At 42.8% G+C, this 17,165-nt stretch overlaps 1 protein-coding gene across 1 annotated transcript in view; it reads left to right on the top strand.

Annotated features, from left to right (window-relative positions):
- LOC109889490 (CD44 antigen-like) overlaps positions 1–17,165 on the top strand; it is a 45,425-nt gene that overhangs the window by 13,425 nt on the left and 14,835 nt on the right. The window contains exon 2 of the mRNA XM_020480940.2: positions 16,618–16,783. Within this exon, the coding sequence (XP_020336529.1) occupies positions 16,618–16,783 (166 nt within the window). The remainder of the gene's footprint in view (positions 1–16,617; positions 16,784–17,165) is intronic.

Here is a 17,165-nt window from a genome sequence, read left to right as displayed (position 1 = left end):
CAGTGCCCAACAGTCTGGAGACACAACACAATTCTCGCTCGCACCACACCTTTCGCAACTGATGTTTGTGCCTGTTGCCATTGGTAATCCTATATCAACAAGTACCATGGAGATAGAATATCTGGGGTGAGATATCCTGTGTGTGTGTGTGTGTGTGCACATGATGTTCATGCTTTTACAGTCTGTAGACAATAAGGCCTGACACTCTAAGAATATTGATGTTACAGTATGTGGAGGGAGAACAAACTTTAAACTGAATAACTCAATGTCCATTGATGATCAAAGCTGTGTATAGCCAACCCCATGAGAAGAGTGATAGATGGAGGGAGAGAGGGAGAGGTTCAGACAGAGATAGATGAAGACAGGCATTGAAGCGAGCGGCTCAGTCCAACGGACCTCGCTCTTGACGTCCCTCTTGTCCCTATACACTTATCCTCTTGGCCTGCTATTCTGCCAGTGCCCAACACCCTGGAGACAAAAGACAAAACACAATGATCGCTTGAACCACATCTTTCGCAACTGATGTTTGTCTCTGTCGCTATGGTAATCATGTATCAGCAAGCACCATAGGATAGGATATCTGGGGTGAGATTTCCTATGTGAGTGTGTGTGCGTGCTCATGATGTTCATGCTTTTGCAGTCTATAGACGTTTTGATCTAATATTTCTATCCATTTTATTCTGACTATCTTTACAAACTTCCTCAGAAGATGAATATATGTACTATTCCTAGAGCTCTGAAGGCCCTTTTCTGGAGGTGAAATCACAACTGCACTGTGAAATAACTCTGACAGTCGTTTTTTCTGCTAGCACTGACTTTGCTGATTCAAGAAAATGTATAAGAGCATGTGCTAAATGACTCAAATGTAAATGTAAAAAAAGCTTAGAAAATATCCTTGTTTTTTAAATAAAAACACATTAAAATAACATCAAATGGATCAGAAATACAGTGTAGACATTGTTAATGTTGTAAATGACTATTGTTGCTGGAAACGGCAGATTTTCTATGAAACATCTACATAGCCGTACAGAGGGCCATTTTCAGCAACCATCACTCCTGTGTTCCAATGGTACGTTGTGTTAGCTAATCCAAGATTATAATTTTAAAAGGCTAATTGATCATTAGAAAACCCTCTTGCAATTATGTTAGCACAGCTGAAAACTGTTTTCTTGATTAAAGAAGAAATTAAACTGGCCTTCTTTAGAGTAGTTGAGTATCTGGATTATCAGCATTTATGAGATTGATTACAGGCTCAAAATGGAACTCATCAGTCTATTCTTGTTCTGAGAAATGAAGGCTATTCCATGCGAGAAAATGCCAAGAAACTGAAGATCTCGTACAATGCGGTGTACTACTCCCTTCACAGAACAGGGCAAACTGGCTCTAACCAGAATAGAAAGAGGAGTGGGAGGCCCCGGTGCACAACTGAGAAAGAGACGAGGTAGAGACACGGTAATTCCCACTCGGCTGCCCCAATACTGTAGTTCCCATTTCTTATTTCGTTATGTCACAAGACTGTATGATTGTGTCACAGAATAGATTCTCACCCAGATGCAAATGTGCTGTTCACCATTTTAGCAACTGACTGTGGAAAATCCTCATCTCCTTGGTAAAGCTTTGCCAATTGAAACACATGTCTGATTGCTGCTCCCAGATGGCCTTGGCCCAGGACAGAGCCGTCATGAGAGCAAGGAGATGACATATGCCACTTTGGAATGCTCGGTGGAAATGATGATGCCTGCAACTCGAAGACCAGTGAATATTGGAGCAGGAACCCACGACACCTCCCAGGATGCTCCTCATAACGGGAGGCTCCCGAGGGGAGGAAGACGATGAGCTGGTAGGAAGTGGAGAGTTAGAAACCGCCACAGGTGCAGCAGCAGTTGCTTCCGTCTGTCCTGTCTGACAAATTCAGGCCTACATTTCAAAACCAACTATCAAAGTGGCCATGGCTGCAGTCCAAACATGTTATTTCTACAACCTCAGCCCTCGCGCTAGCCACTTGGGAATCCCAGTCGAAACCGGATGCAGTTTGATTGTCATCTTAAGTGGAGGTCCAATTCACAAACGTTGCCCCCTCGGCCCTCGATTTAGCTCGAGGGAACGAGTGAAGAACTTTGATCACTTCTGGGGTAGATACAGTATGAGCCACAATTCAATGCAAAATGTAGTCACTTGTCAAACTCTGCTTGTTGCGAAGGGTCAAATTCTATCAACAGGTCTGCATTTTGGGCATGTCAGACAAAATTATGATGATAGCCTGCTATAAAATATATATACAATACCATTCCAAAAGTTTGGGGTCATTTAGACATTTCCTTGTTTTTGAAAGAAAATCACATTTTTTGTCCATTAAAATAACATCAAATTGATCAGAAATACAGTGTAGACATTGTTAATGTTGTAAATGAATATTGTAGCTGGAAACTGCACATTTCTTTATGGAATATCTACATAGTTATCAGCAACCATCACTCCTGTGTTCCAATGGCACGTTGTTAGCTAATCCAAGTTTATAATTTTAAAATCAAATCAAATCAAATCAAATTTATTTATATAGCCCTTCGTACATCAGCTGATATCTCAACGTGCTGTACAGAAACCCAGCCTAAAACCGCAAACAGCAAGCAATGCAGGTGTAGAAGCACGGTGGCTAGGAAAAACTCCCTAGAAAGGCCAAAACCTAGGAAGAAACCTAGAGAGGAACCAGGCTATGTGGGGTGGCCAGTCCTCTTCTGGCTGTGCCGGGTGGAGATTATAACAGAACATGGCCAAGATGTTCAAATGTTCATAAATGACCAGCATGGTCCAATAATAATAAGGCAGAACAGTTGAAACTGGAGAGCAGCACGGCCAGGTGGACTGGAGACAGCAAGGAGTCATCATGTCAGGTAATCCTGGGGCATGGTCCTAGGGCTCAGGTCCTCCGAGAGAGAGAAGGAGAGAATTAGAGAACGCACGCTTAGATTCACATAGGACACCGAATAGGACAGGAGAAGTACTCCAGATATAACACACTGACCCTAGCCCCCTGACACATAAACTATTGCAGCACAAATACTGGAGGCTGAGAAAAGGCTAATTGATGATTAGAAAACCCTTTTGCAATTATGCTAGCACTGATGATCTTCTTGGCCTGCAACAACTGGTGTTGTAGGTGTCTTGGAGGGAAGGCAGTGTGCACCCAATGGTGTGTTCGGCTGAGCGTACCACCCTCTTTAGAGCCTTGCGGTCCGCGGCGGTGGTGTAGCCGTACCAGGGTGTGATGCAGCCCGACAGTATGCTCTCGATGGTGCTCCTGTAGAACACTGTGAGGGCCCTCGGGGACAGACCACATTTCTTCAGCATCCTGAGTTTGAAGAGTCACTGTCATGCCTTCTTCACCATGGTGTCTGTGTGATTTCACAATTTCAGCTCCTCAGAGATGTGCAAGCCAATAAACTTGTTGACCTTCTCCTCAGCGGCCCAGTTGATAAGGATGGAATGCCCGACCTGGTTCCTCTTGAAGATCACAATCAGCTCCTTTGTTTTGCTGACGTTCAGGTTTTTTACCTGACACCACGCCATCAGAGTGCCTACCTCCTCCCTGTAAGGCCATCACATCATTGTTGCCATTTAGGCCTACTACTGTCATCAGCAAACTTGATGATAGAGTTGGAACTGTGTGAGGCCAAACAGTCGTGGGTATACTGGGAGTACAGGAGGGGACTGAGGATGCCCCCTTGTGGTGCCCCTGTGTTGAGAATAGGGTGTCTAGGAGTTAATGTTGCTTATCTTCACCACTTGGGAGGGGGCCCGTCAGGAAGTCCAGGACCCAGTTGCATAAGGAGCAGTTCAGTCCCAGGGCTGTGAGCTTTGTGGTGAGCTTAGAGGGCACTGTGGTATTGAAGGCCAAGCTGTAGTCGATGAAGAGCATTCTCACATATGCATTCCTTTTGTCCAGGTGGGTGGGGGAAGTGTGCAGTGCAATAGAGATTGTGTCATCTCTGGATGTGTCAGGGCGGTAGACGAATTGTAGCACCAAACCCATGAGAAGAGAGAGAGATGGAGAGCGACAGGTTTGGACAGAGATAGATGTAGACAGGTATTGAAGCGGGTGGCTCAGCACTAGGGGGACCCATTGCTTTCATGGTCCTTCTTATCCCTATACACTGATCGTCGTGACCTGTTGCTCTGCCAGTGCCCAACAGTCTGGAGACACAACACAATTCTCGCTAGCACCACACCTTTCGCAACTGATGTTTGTGCCTGTTGCCATTGGTAATCCTATATCAACAAGTACCATGGAGATAGAATATCTGGGGTGAGATATCCTGTGTGTGTGTGTGTGTGTGTGTGTGTGTGTGTGTGTGTGTGTGTGTGTGTGTGTGTGTGTGTGTGTGTGTGCACATGATGTTCATGCTTTTGCAGTCTGTAGACAATAAGGCCTGACACTCTAAGAATATTGATGTTACAGTATGTGGAGGGAGAACAAACTTTAAACTGGATAACTCAATGTCCATTGATGATCAAAGCTGTGTATAGCCAAACCCATGAGAAGAGTGATAGATGGAGGGAGAGAGGGAGAGGTTCAAACAGAGATAGATGAAGACAGGCATTGAAGCGAGCGGCTCAACCACATCTTTCGCAACTGATGTTTGTCTCTGTCGCTATGGTAATCATGTATCAGCAAGCACCATAATATAGGATATCTGGGGTGAGATTTCCTACGTGAGTGTGTGTGCGTGCTCATGATGTTCATGCTTTTGCAGTCTATAGACATATTGATCTAATATTTCTATCCATTTTATTCTGACTATCTTTACAAACTTCCTCAGAAGATAAATATATGTACTATTCCTAGAGCTCTGAAGGCCCTTTTCTGGAGGTGAAATCCCAACTGCACTGTGAAATAACTCTTACACTCTTACACTCGTTTTTTCTGCTAGCACTGACTTTGCTGATTCAAGAAAATGTATAAGAGCATGTGCTAAATGACTCAAATGTAAATGTAAAAAAAGCTTAGAAAATATCCTTGTTTTTTAAATAAAAACACATTAAAATAACATCAAATGGATCAGAAATACAGTGTAGACATTGTTAATGTTGTAAATGACTATTGTTGCTGGAAACGGCAGATTTTCTATGAAACATCTACATAGCCGTACATAGGGCCATTATTAGCAACCATCACTCCTGTGTTCCAATGGTACGTTGTGTTAGCTAATCCAAGATTATAATTTTAAAAGGCTAATTGATCATTAGAAAACCCTCTTGCAATTATGTTAGCACAGCTGAAAACTGTGTTCCTGATTAAAGAAGAAATTAAACTGGCCTTCTTTAGAGTAGTTGAGTATCTGGAATATCAGCATTTATGAGATTGATTACAGGCTCAAAATGGAACTCATCAGTCTATTCTTGTTCTGAGAAATGAGGCTATTCCATGCGAGAAAATGCCAAGAAACTGAAGATCTCGTACAATGCTGTGTACTACTCCCTTCACAGAACAGGGCAAACTGGCGCTAACCAGAATAGAAAGAGGAGTGGGAGGCCCCGGTGCACAACTGAGAAAGAGACGAGGTAGAGACACGGTAATTCCCACTCGGCTGCCCCAATACTGTAGTTCCCATTTCTTATTTCGGTATGTCACAAGACTGTATGATTGTGTCACAGAATAGATTCTCACCCAGATGCAAATGTGCTGTTCACCATTTTAGCAACTAACTGTGGAAAAGTGATCGGAAGCCTATACGATAGGCTTGATATGATAATGATTCTGTTTGTTGCTGTGTGTGTGTTTCTGTGTGTGTGGTTCTGTGTGTGGGCGCACCACATCCTGTTCATTTGCAGTTCAGCCCGTTATTTTCTGCCAGAAGATAGTTCCGCAGAACTCTCCCTTTTATCCAATGAGATAGTGTTGTTGTACTATAAAATGAGGGGCACATCACAGAGAAATGTTAGCCATATTGTATTTAAACAATAGGTTACATAATGTCATCTAGTTAAGTGTGTTGTTGTATTTGCAGTTTTTATATTGTGTTTAGGGAAGTTTTAACTCTATGTTTGTGAGGTACAGGCCAAAGAACAGGGCATGTTTGCAAAAGGAGTGAAGTTATGTTTAAATCCTTGACCTTTTATTCTCATGGAAATTGGCCTATATGGATAGGTGTAAGGGATTTCCTCCGCTTCTTCCGAAGAGGAGAGGCGAGAAGGATCAGAGGACCAATATGCGGCGTGGTAAGAGTCCATGGTTCTTTTAATAAGAAATACCACACATGAACATGACTGAAATACAAAAATAATAAACGTGGAACGAACGAAACCCAAAACCGTACCGTGTGGTGAAAAACACAGGCACGGAAACAAACACCCACAAACAAACAGTGAAACAAAGGATAAGTATTCTCAATCAGAGACAACTAATTTTTATTTTTTATTTTTTTAATGTTACCTTTATTTTACTAGGCAAGTCAGTTAAGAACAAATTCTTACTTTCAATGACCAGTGGGTTAATTGCCTGTTCAGGGGAAGAACAACAGCTCAGGGATTTGAACTTGCAACCTTTCGGTTACTAGTCCAACGCTCTAACCACTAGGCTACCCTGCCGCCCCAATAATGACACCTGACTCTGATTGAGAACCATACTAGGCCGAAACATAGAAATCCCCAAATCATAGAAAAACAAACATAGACTGCCCACCCCAACTCACGCCATGACCATACTAAATAATGACAAAACAAAGGAAATAAAGGTCAGATCATGACAATAGGGCTAAATTGAAATGTTTCTTAAAGAAGAATATTAAAAGTATATGCATAAGCATAGTAGAAATTTAAAGGGAACATTTTGGAGATTATGGGAAAACTATTACACCAAAGTTGAGGACACGACAGTTCACCTGACACCGGACTGACACCAGACTGAATCCAAACATTACACTGTTCGTCACATTTGTTGTTAATGAAATCTGAAAATACTCTGGATACATTCAGTAACATGATACAAATATTACTGGAAAATCTGGGATAGATTTTAAATCGCAATCTGGGTCAGGTAGTCATCATTTGAAAGCTTGTTCTATTACCAATATGACTACCTAAGTTATAAAATAGGATCTTACAATGTCAGTCATTCACAAGGCAATTCAGAGAAACAGATGGTCATTTTGGTGCACATACCCACTGGGCACACACTGGTTGAATCAAAGCTGTTTCCACATCATTTCAATTAAATTATGTTGAACCAACATGAAATAGACCTTGAACTTATGTCTGTGCCCAGTGGGTATATTCAAGTACATGATATATTCTGTGGCAAATTTTTGTCACAATAGACAAACATAGGTTCAGAACAACCCAGGGTATGACGCAACGTCATCTTGTAACCCTATCAGACCCCAGCAAAAATTGGCTTTTCATTCAGTAATTCTTTCTTCTACTTGTATATCCAGTGCTTATATTTAGCCTCACTTTGAAGTGTTTCGCCATTTTCTTTTCAGGACGGCCAGAGCTACAAGTATAACACAACACAATTTGACATAAACAGTTGCATTCATAAGTTATATTGACAAATGTCGAAATAAAATTGTCAAGGCAAAAAGGCAAAAACCTGATAAAAAAGGAATTTATATGAATGCTGTAAGTACATAAAATGTTGCTTAGTGGAAAATGAATATCCAACTAGTGATAATTGTTTGTAGTTTGTGACAGCAACTATGTGAACTAAAAGACACGATGTCCTGGGATTTCCTGGGATTTTCTAGGCAGAAGAACCCCTCAACCTTCTAACGACTCTAGTGTAGCTTGTGAGCGTCATTGACCAAAAAACTTTACACGTGCGTGCCCGTTAGAGTCTCAGCTTTTCAATATGTTGTAGCTCAAACCATTCTGACTCTACGACATTTTTGTAAAAAGAACCAGCCCCTGGCCTCTTCGGAATCCTCCATTGTCTCACAAACACCGATCTTGGTCAGCCCCCGTTAATCACACAGACAAATTGTACAACCCAGAAGTCTGTAGATCAAACACACAACGTTTAAACAGGGTTAGAAGTCCTAAGTCACACTGGCGTAACAGTGGGACTAATATAACTTATGACATGAAAGCAGTATGCATTGTTTGGCTTGCTTGTTTGACATCAAAGCGATATTTATAATAATCATCAACATCTCATCTTTCAAAACACATTGAGCCCTCTTAATTTACACCATTTCCCTCCCTCAGACAACAAAAAATGTGCTACATTTGCCCAATTAGAGTGTTCTTCAACAAGGTACTGAGCAAAGAGTCTGAATACTTATGTAAATGTCATATTTCCGTTTTTCATTTTTAACAAATTGCAAAACAATTCTTAAAACCTGTTTCTGCTTTGTCATTATGGGGTATTGTGTGCAGATCTATAAGGGGAAAATCTATTTAATCCATTTTAGAAGAAGGCTGTAACCCCCCAAAAAAGTGGAAAAAGTCAAGGGGTTTAAATACATTCCGAAGGCACTGTATACTATAGTAATCACTGTAGTGTTTTTTTTTTACATTACTGTAGTATTCACTGAGGTTTTTTTGCTGTCTGTATATACCTAAGTAATAATGCCCAAGGGGGTGTGGTATATGGCAAATACACTCTGCCATGGCTATGGGCTATTCTTAGGCATGACACAACGTGGAATAGCCATATACCACAAACCCCCGAGGTGCCTTATTGCTATTATAAACCAACATAATTAGTAAAAATAAAAATGTAAAAATGAATGGTTTGTCAAAACCGTGGTATATGGTTTGAAATACCATGGCTGTCAGCCAATCACGGACAAACTGAAATGGTCCAACCACACAGACAGCATGGTGAAGAAGGCGCAACAGTTCCTCTTCAACCTCAGAAGGCTGAAGAAATTTGGCTTGTCACCAAAAACCCAAAAACACCACAAACTTTTACACATGCATAATCGAGAGCATCCTGTCGGGTTGTATCACCGCCTGGTATGGCAACTGCTTCGCCCACAACCGTAAGGCTCTCCAGAGGGTAGTGAGGTCTGCACAACGCATCACAGGAGGCAAACTACCTACCCTCCAGGACACCTACACCACCCGATGTCACAGAAAGGCCAAAAAGATCATCAAGGACATTCCATTCCATTGAAACATTAATAAAGTACAGTATTTCTCACATGTTGGTATTTTGAGTTTATCTCCATAATTATATAGTTTATATTTTTTTAAGTATTGTTTGTGCATTGCCAGTCAGGGGTGCCAGTAATTTTGGAGCCCACTATATATATACTGTATTCTATACCATCTACAGCATCCTGCCTATGCCGGTCGGCCATCGCTCAACCATATGTACAAATTCTTATTCCTTCCTTTACACTTGTGTATAAGGTAGTTGTTGTGAAATTGTTAGATTACTTGTTCGATATTACTGCATGGTCAGAACTAGAAGCACAAGCATTTCACTACACTCACATTAACATCTGCTAACCATGTGTATGTGACCAATAACATTTGATTTGATTTGATTTAAACTGGATTCAGGGTTTGATCCCTCAGTTTATAGTACACTCCAAGCTCATCATTAAGCTGGAGGCCCTGGGTCTCAACCCCACCCTGTGTAAATTGGGTCCTGTACTTCCTGGCGGGCCACCCCCAGGTGGTGAAGGTAGGGAACAACATCTTCACTTCGCTGATCTTCAACACTGGGGCCCCACAAAGGTGCGTGCTCAGCCCCCTCCTGTACTCCTTGTTCACCCCTGACTGTATGGCCATGCACGCCTCCAACTCGATCATCAAGTTTGTAGACGACGGGCCTTCCGAGTGGCGCAGTGGTCTAAGGCACTGCACTGCATCACAGTGCTAGCTGTGCCACTAGAGATTCTGGCTTCGAGTCCAGGCTCGGTCGCAGCCGGCCACGACCTGGAGACCCATGGGGCGGCACACAATTAGCCCAGCGTTGTCCGGTTTAGGGGTGGGTGGCAGGGATGTCCTTGTCCCATAGCACACTCGCGTCTCCTGTGTGGTGTCAGGAAAATAACCTCATACTCAATGTCATCAAAACAAAGGAGATGATCGTGGACTTCAGGAAACAGTAGAGGGAGCACCCCCCATCCACATCGATGGGACAGCAGTGGAGAAGGTGGAAAGTTTTAAGTTCCTCTGCATACATGTCACGGACAAACTGAAATGGTCCACCCACACAGACAGTGTGGCGAAGAAGGCACAAAAGGAACAGAGCCTTTCAAAGTCAGAAATGTGGCTTTTCACCTAAAACCCTCACAAAATTTTACAGGTGCGCAATTGAGAGCATCCTGTCGGGCTGGATCACCGCCTGGTATGGCAACAGCACCACCCACAACAACAGGGCTCTCCAGACGGTGGTGTATGTACAATGCATCACCGGGGTCAAACTATCTGCCCTCCAGGACAGCTACAGCAGGCCAAAAAGGCCAAAAAGATCATCAAGGACAAGAACCAACCGAGTCACTGCCTGTTCACCCCACTACCATCCAGAAGGCGAGGTCAGTACAGGTGCATCAAAGCTGGGACCGAGAGACTGACAAATAGCTTCATTCTCAAGACCATCAGACTGCTAAACAGCCATCACTAAGACAGAGAGGCTGCTGCCTACAGTGGCTTGCGAAAGTATTCACCCCCTTGGCATTTTTCCTATTTTGTTGCCTTACAACCTGAAATTAAGATTCATTTGGGGGGGGTTTGCATCATTTGATTTACAAAACATGCCTACCACTTTGAAGATGCAAAATTTTTTTTTTTGTGAAACAAACAAGAAATAAGACAGAAAACAGAAAACTTGAGAGAGCGCACATTATTATTCACCCCTCAAAGTCAATACTGTGTAGAGCCACCTTTTGCAGCAATTACAGCTGCAAAGTCTCTTGGGGTGTGTCTCTATAAGCTTGGCACATCTAGCCACTGGGATTTCTGCCCATTCTTCAAAGTAAAACTGCTCCAGCTCCTTCAAGTTTGTTGGGTTCCGCTGGTGTACAGCAATCTTTAAGTCGTACCACAGATTCTCAGTTGGATTGAGGTCTGGCCTTTGACTAGGCCATTCCAAGACATTTAAATGTTTCCCCTTAAACCACTCGAGTGTTGCTTTAGCAGTTTGCTCTGTTGAAACTAGAAGCACAAGCATAAAAGTGTACATATTTATATCCAAAAATCTCAGGTTACGTTCAGTAATGTGTTGCTTCCAAAACATCCCGTGATTTTGCAGAGAGCCACATCCATTTCCAGAAATACTCATAATAAACATTGATAAAAGATACATGTGTTATTCACAGAATTAAAGATAGACTTCTCCTTAATGCAACCGCTGTGTCAGATTTTTTTTTTTACTTTATGGAAAAAGCAAACCATTCAATAATCTGAGTACGGCGCTCAGAGACCAAACCAGCAAAATAAATATCCGCCATGTTGAAGTCAACATTAGTCAGAAATAGCATTATAAATATTCACTTACTTTTGATGATCTTCATCAGAATGCACTCCCAGGAAACACAATTCCACAATAAATGTTTGATTTCTTCGATAAAGTTCATAATTTATGTCCAAATTCCTCCTTGTTGTTAGCGCGTTCAACCCAGTAATCCATCTTCATGAGGCGCGAGCACTAGGTCCAGACAAAGTCCAAAGTTCCGTTACAGTCTGTAGAAACATGTCAAACGGTGATGATGAATAGAATCAATCTTTAGGATGTTTTTAACATAAATCTTCTAGATCCAAAAATATCTTCAACCGGTCCGGTCCGTACCCCTCCAACTCCACGAGGTACTGAAGGCCCCCCACCCGATGCCTCGAATCCAGGATGGAGCGAACGATGTATGCCGGGGCCCCCTCGATGTCCAAAGGGGGAGGAGGGACCTCCCGTACCTCAGATTCCTGGAGCGGACCAGCCACCACCGGCCTGAGGAGAGACACATGGAACGAGGGGTTAATACGATAATAAGGGGGATTTTTTCATCTGTAACATATGTCGTTCACCCTCCTCAGGACTTTAAATGGCCCCACAAACCACGGACCCAGGTTCCGGCAGGGCAGGTGGAGGGGCAGGTTAAGGGTCGAGAGCCAGACCCGGTCCCCCGGTGCGAACACAGGGGTCTCACTGTGGTGACGGTCCACCCTTGTTTTCTGACGACGCGCAGCTCGCTGGAGATGGACACAAGCGGCCTCCCATGTCTCCTCCGCGCACCTAAACCAGTCGTCCACTGCAGGAGTATCGGTCTGACCCTGATGCCATGGTGCCAGAACCGGCTGGTACCCCAATACACACTGAAAGGGAGAGAGGTTAGCGGAGGAATGGCGAAGCGAGTTCTGTGCCATCTCGGCCCAGGGCACTAATGCTGCCCACTCCCCCGGCCGGTCCTGGTAATAGGACCGCAGAAACCTGCCCACATCCTGGTTGACTCTCTCTACCTGCCTGTTACTCTCAGGGTGAAAACCTGAGGTATGGCTGATCGAAACCCCCAGACGTTCCATGAATGCCCTCCAAACTCTGGACGTGAACTGGGGACCCCGATCCGACACTATATCCTCAGGCACCCCGTAGTGCTGGAAGAGATGGGTAAAGAGGGCCTCCGCAGTCTATAGGGCCGTAGGGAGACCAGGCAGAGGGAGGAGACGACTGGACTTAGAAAAACAATCCACAACGACCAGGATCATGGTATTTCCCTGTGAGAGAGGAAGATCTGTTAAGAAATCCACTGACATATCCACTGACAGTTTTCCAATCCTCAGGGAAACAAACAGGCACAAACAGTTGATCAACAGAGGACTCTGGATGAGTGTGGTGCAAACTCACCTGGGTTGATGCCAGAGTGCCCTGCCTGTTGCCTCGACTCCCAGAGGAACCAACAAGGCACCGACTGGCCGTGTGTCCTCTGCGGCCACAGATGGCGCACGTGATGGCCCCTCATCCCGTCTCCCTATGCGCTGCACCTCCTAACTCCATGGGCACCGGAGCAGGGTTGCTGGATGATCGAACCAACAGAGCCCCCTCTGGACATTCACGGTGACCAGCAGGTTATCCAACCGGATGGACAAATCCCATGGAGTTAGGAGGTGGAGTTAGGAGTTGGCTGTGTTTTTCTGTGACCAGGCACTCACCTAACATAATCGTTTGGTTTGCTTTCGTCGTAAAGCCTTTTTGAAATCGGACACTGTGGTGCGATTAACAATAAGTGTATCTTTAAAATGGTGTAACATACTTGTATGTTTGAGGAATTTTAATTATGTGATTTCTGTTGTTTTGAATTTGGCGCCCTGCACTTTCACTGGCTGTTGTCATATCAATCCCGTTAGCGGGATCTCAGCCCAAAGAGGTTTTAAGCGTGCACTGTGTCAAGAAGCAGTGCGGCTTGGCCGGGTCATGTTTCGGAGGACACATGGCTCTCGACCTTCGCCTCTCCCGAGGCCGTACGGGAGTTGCAGCAATGGGACATGTCAATTGGATATGTAAAAACAGGGTAAAAAATAAATAAGTAAATACAATATAAAAATTGTGAATGGGTATAATTTGTATGTATAAAATGTGTATTAGTCATATTTAAAATAACTAAATAGGGTAATTTTGTTTACATTTATTTAAAAACACATTGGGCTGCTTCTGGGGGGATTCTGGTAAGATGCCGGCAAAGTCGGCTGAATTCCGATAGACAGAAACTGCGATGTACTTGGGCCGATTCTGGGCAGTCATTCGCTTTGATTTCTGGCTGAGTCCTTCACCCGATTCCGGGCCGATTCAATCAGTTCTGGCTCCCCGGAACTGATTGATTTGCTAGCTGGGAGACGGCAGGCAAGCTCAGGGTCAGGACAGGCAAAACAGGTTGTAACCAGAAATAGGAACAAACACAGAGAAAGACGCTGGCCCCACTTGATGGACAAGACCATTTGGCAACAGACAAACAGAAAATGCAGGTATAAATACACAGGGGACAATGTGTGAAAAATGGGAGATACTTTGTAGGGGGTGGAGACAAGACAGATGAAACATATCAGGGGGTGACAGTTATACTGCATCTAAAATCAATATGGTGACATCAAAATTATTTTAAAAGTTTTCCATACAAATTATTTGACCCCTTTTGAATGGCATTGTAATTCCAAGCCACTGTAACGCACTTTTGATGAAATATTCATAGGCACTCTGTCAGGGTGTGTATGAAGGTGAAATCGGGTGCAGGAGAGCAGAGTATGCTTAAATAAAGAACACTTTATTATAGTTCCAAACCGAGAGCACAACAAAACAAATGCCCTCAAAAAACGGAACAATAAAGTAAAGCGCTTAACGAACATCACTTGACATGAAATCAATTACACACAAAACATGATGGGAAACAGAGGGTTAAATACAAGTAGATTGATTGGGGAAATGAAAACCAGGTGTGTATGAAAACAAGACAAGACAAATGGATATATGAAAAATGGAGCTGCGATGGCTAGAAAGCCGGTGACGTCGATCGCCGAATGCCTCCCGAACAAGGAGAGGAGCCGACTTCGGCGGAAATCGTGATACACTCATTGATGATGCATTGATCAGAATGCTCAGAACAACACAAACGTCCAAAGCAATATTGTGACGAAACATGCAATCCATGAATAGGGGTACTCCGGTAATGTTAGTCCTGGGTAAATACTAGTATGCCAGAGCTGCAGTGAGGTCCCCACTGATCCCATCTTTGTCAGTTACTGTTGAGTTATAGACTAGAAGAAATAGCTACTGGGTTCATAAGTATTTACCAAGACTATTCAACAAAGTGTAACGAAGTATTCAGTTCCATTACTTTACAAGTAGAAATGTAACCTGTTTTATATAAAAGCAGTATAAAGCAACATCTAAAGTTCCCTGTTAAGAGGACCTGTGTGGTTCTGTAAAATCAGCCAGTGACAAAGTACATACCTACAATCCTTACATTGTAGCGCAGCAGGAGAGAGTGATTTCTACAACATTCAGAGATTGATTCATAGAAAGATTAATATGAAATGAAAGGCGAGTTCCTAACAATTTCAGGAAGCCAAGCTCGAGCTCTGTATGACTCACAGTGGTGGGGGCAGATGTTTCGATCAAGAGAGACCTTTAGAAAATGTGCACATTTTCTCTAACACTAAACATACAAATATGTATTGTACAGTTCTAAGGAAGGCAATCTTATAGTTAGCCATTTTATAATTTGATCATATTTATAAATCATGTAAGTAATTTCAAGCCTTATTCATACAGTTCTGTTGACAGGTGTGCGCCATAACGAGCAGCCTGGTGACCTAGAGGCTAGAGAGGGAGCACACATGACACATAGGTTAATGTGATTAGCATGAGGTTGTAAGTAAGAAAAACATTTCCCATGACATAGACATAGCTGATATGGGCAGAAAGCTTAAATTCTTGTTAATCTAACTGCACTGTCCAATTGACAGTAGCTATTATAGTGAAAATATATCATACTATTGTTTGAGGAGAGTGCACAATTATGAACTTGAAAATGTATTATTAAACCAATTAGGCACATTTGTATTGATGCAACATTTTGAACAGAAATGCAATGATTCATTGGATCAATCTAAAACTTTGCACATACACTGCTGCAGTCTAGTGGCCAAAATCAAATGATGATGGTACAAAAAAAAAGAAGAGAAAAACGCATGCTTTTTCTTTGTATTATCTTTTACCAGATCTAATGTGTTATATTCTCCTACATTAATTTCACAATTCCACAAACATCAACGTGTTTCCTTTTAAATGACATCAAGAATATGCATATCCTTGCTTCAGGTCATGAGATACAGGCAGTTAGATTTGTGTGTGTCATTTTAGATGAAAATTTAAAAAAAGGGTCAGATCCTTAAGAGGTTTTAAATCCTACTGGGCACAGACGTCATTCAAAGTCTATTCCACGTTGGTTCAACATAATTTAATTGAAATTATGTGGAAACAACATTGATTCAACCAGTGTATTGTGTCTATTGTTGTGAAATGATTAGATATTACTTGTTAGATATTTCTGCACTGTTGGAGCTAGAAACACAAGCATTTTGCTACACCCGCAATAACATCTGCAAATACGTGTATGTGACCAATACAATTTGATTTGATTTGTGTGCCCTGTGGTGTGTTTCTCATGTCTGTTATACATTTGTTACCCCAAAATTGTGATTACAATTCTAACTTTATTGCAAATACCACTGGGAAATGAATTTGTTTCACCCATCTATTTTATTTGTCACCAGTTGATCGTGTGTCTAGTACGTTGTGTGAACCTGACCACCTGACCTGCCAAGAGCAAAGGGAAAATTGTGATGGAAACTTGATTGTGAATACCAACTTTATTGCAAATGCCAGTGGGAAATGAATTTGTTTGACCCATCTGTTTTGTTTGTCACCAGTTGGTCTTGTGCCTAGTTAGGTGTGAGAAACTGACCACCTAACCTGACAAGAGCAATGCCTAGTATTTTCAGACATATTGAAAAGTAACCTTTCTTCCACCTTGTGCTCTTTCAGTCTTTTGATGAAGTCGACATATGATAGTTTTCAAATTCATAGTAACAAAATGGCCGCCATGCAGTCACAGTGTCTCACAGGCGAATTTCCTCAAAACTAACCTCTCTCCCACCTTCTCCGCCTTCCCTCGGCTACAGTGAAATCTCGTAGCTGCAGCCATGCCGGAGTGTTCCACGTGGAAGGACCAGATCGCTACTCATTGACCTTGGACCTGGCCAAGAAGCTGTGTGAGAGCCTGGGAATCACCATTGCCAGCAGGGAACAGGTCATCGAGGCTCATGCCCATGGCCTAGAGACCTGCAGGTGAGGTCACACACCTGTCTTCATGACAACTGAGCCTCCGCTTAGGAACCCCAGGACGTGCCTTATCAAAGGGTAAACAACAGCTGATTCAAAGGAAAGAGATCAGCTAGATGTTTCCCTGAGACTATTGGTCCTGTTCCAATATTCACACTAGCATACCATTTAGAATCAAGCTACGTATGTATCGCACATGTGTTTGTGGTATACTAGTATGTTCATTGGAAAATACTTGTGAATCCCTTTTGTAAGTGTTTAAAAAAATGTGTAGGCTTATCACTCATTGAATGACGTTCTCTAAATCAAAAACACCCCTGCTGAAAAAAAGCCTAGACCAGCATATGATGGTAACTAGTGCTGGTTTTGCTGGTAATCAGCTTTCGTT

This window comes from Oncorhynchus kisutch, linkage group LG4, assembly GCF_002021735.2.
Source record: "Oncorhynchus kisutch isolate 150728-3 linkage group LG4, Okis_V2, whole genome shotgun sequence".
Lineage (NCBI taxonomy): Eukaryota > Metazoa > Chordata > Actinopteri > Salmoniformes > Salmonidae > Oncorhynchus > Oncorhynchus kisutch.
Note: the sequence above shows the minus strand (reverse complement) of the source record. Positions and strands in the feature narration are given on the sequence as shown.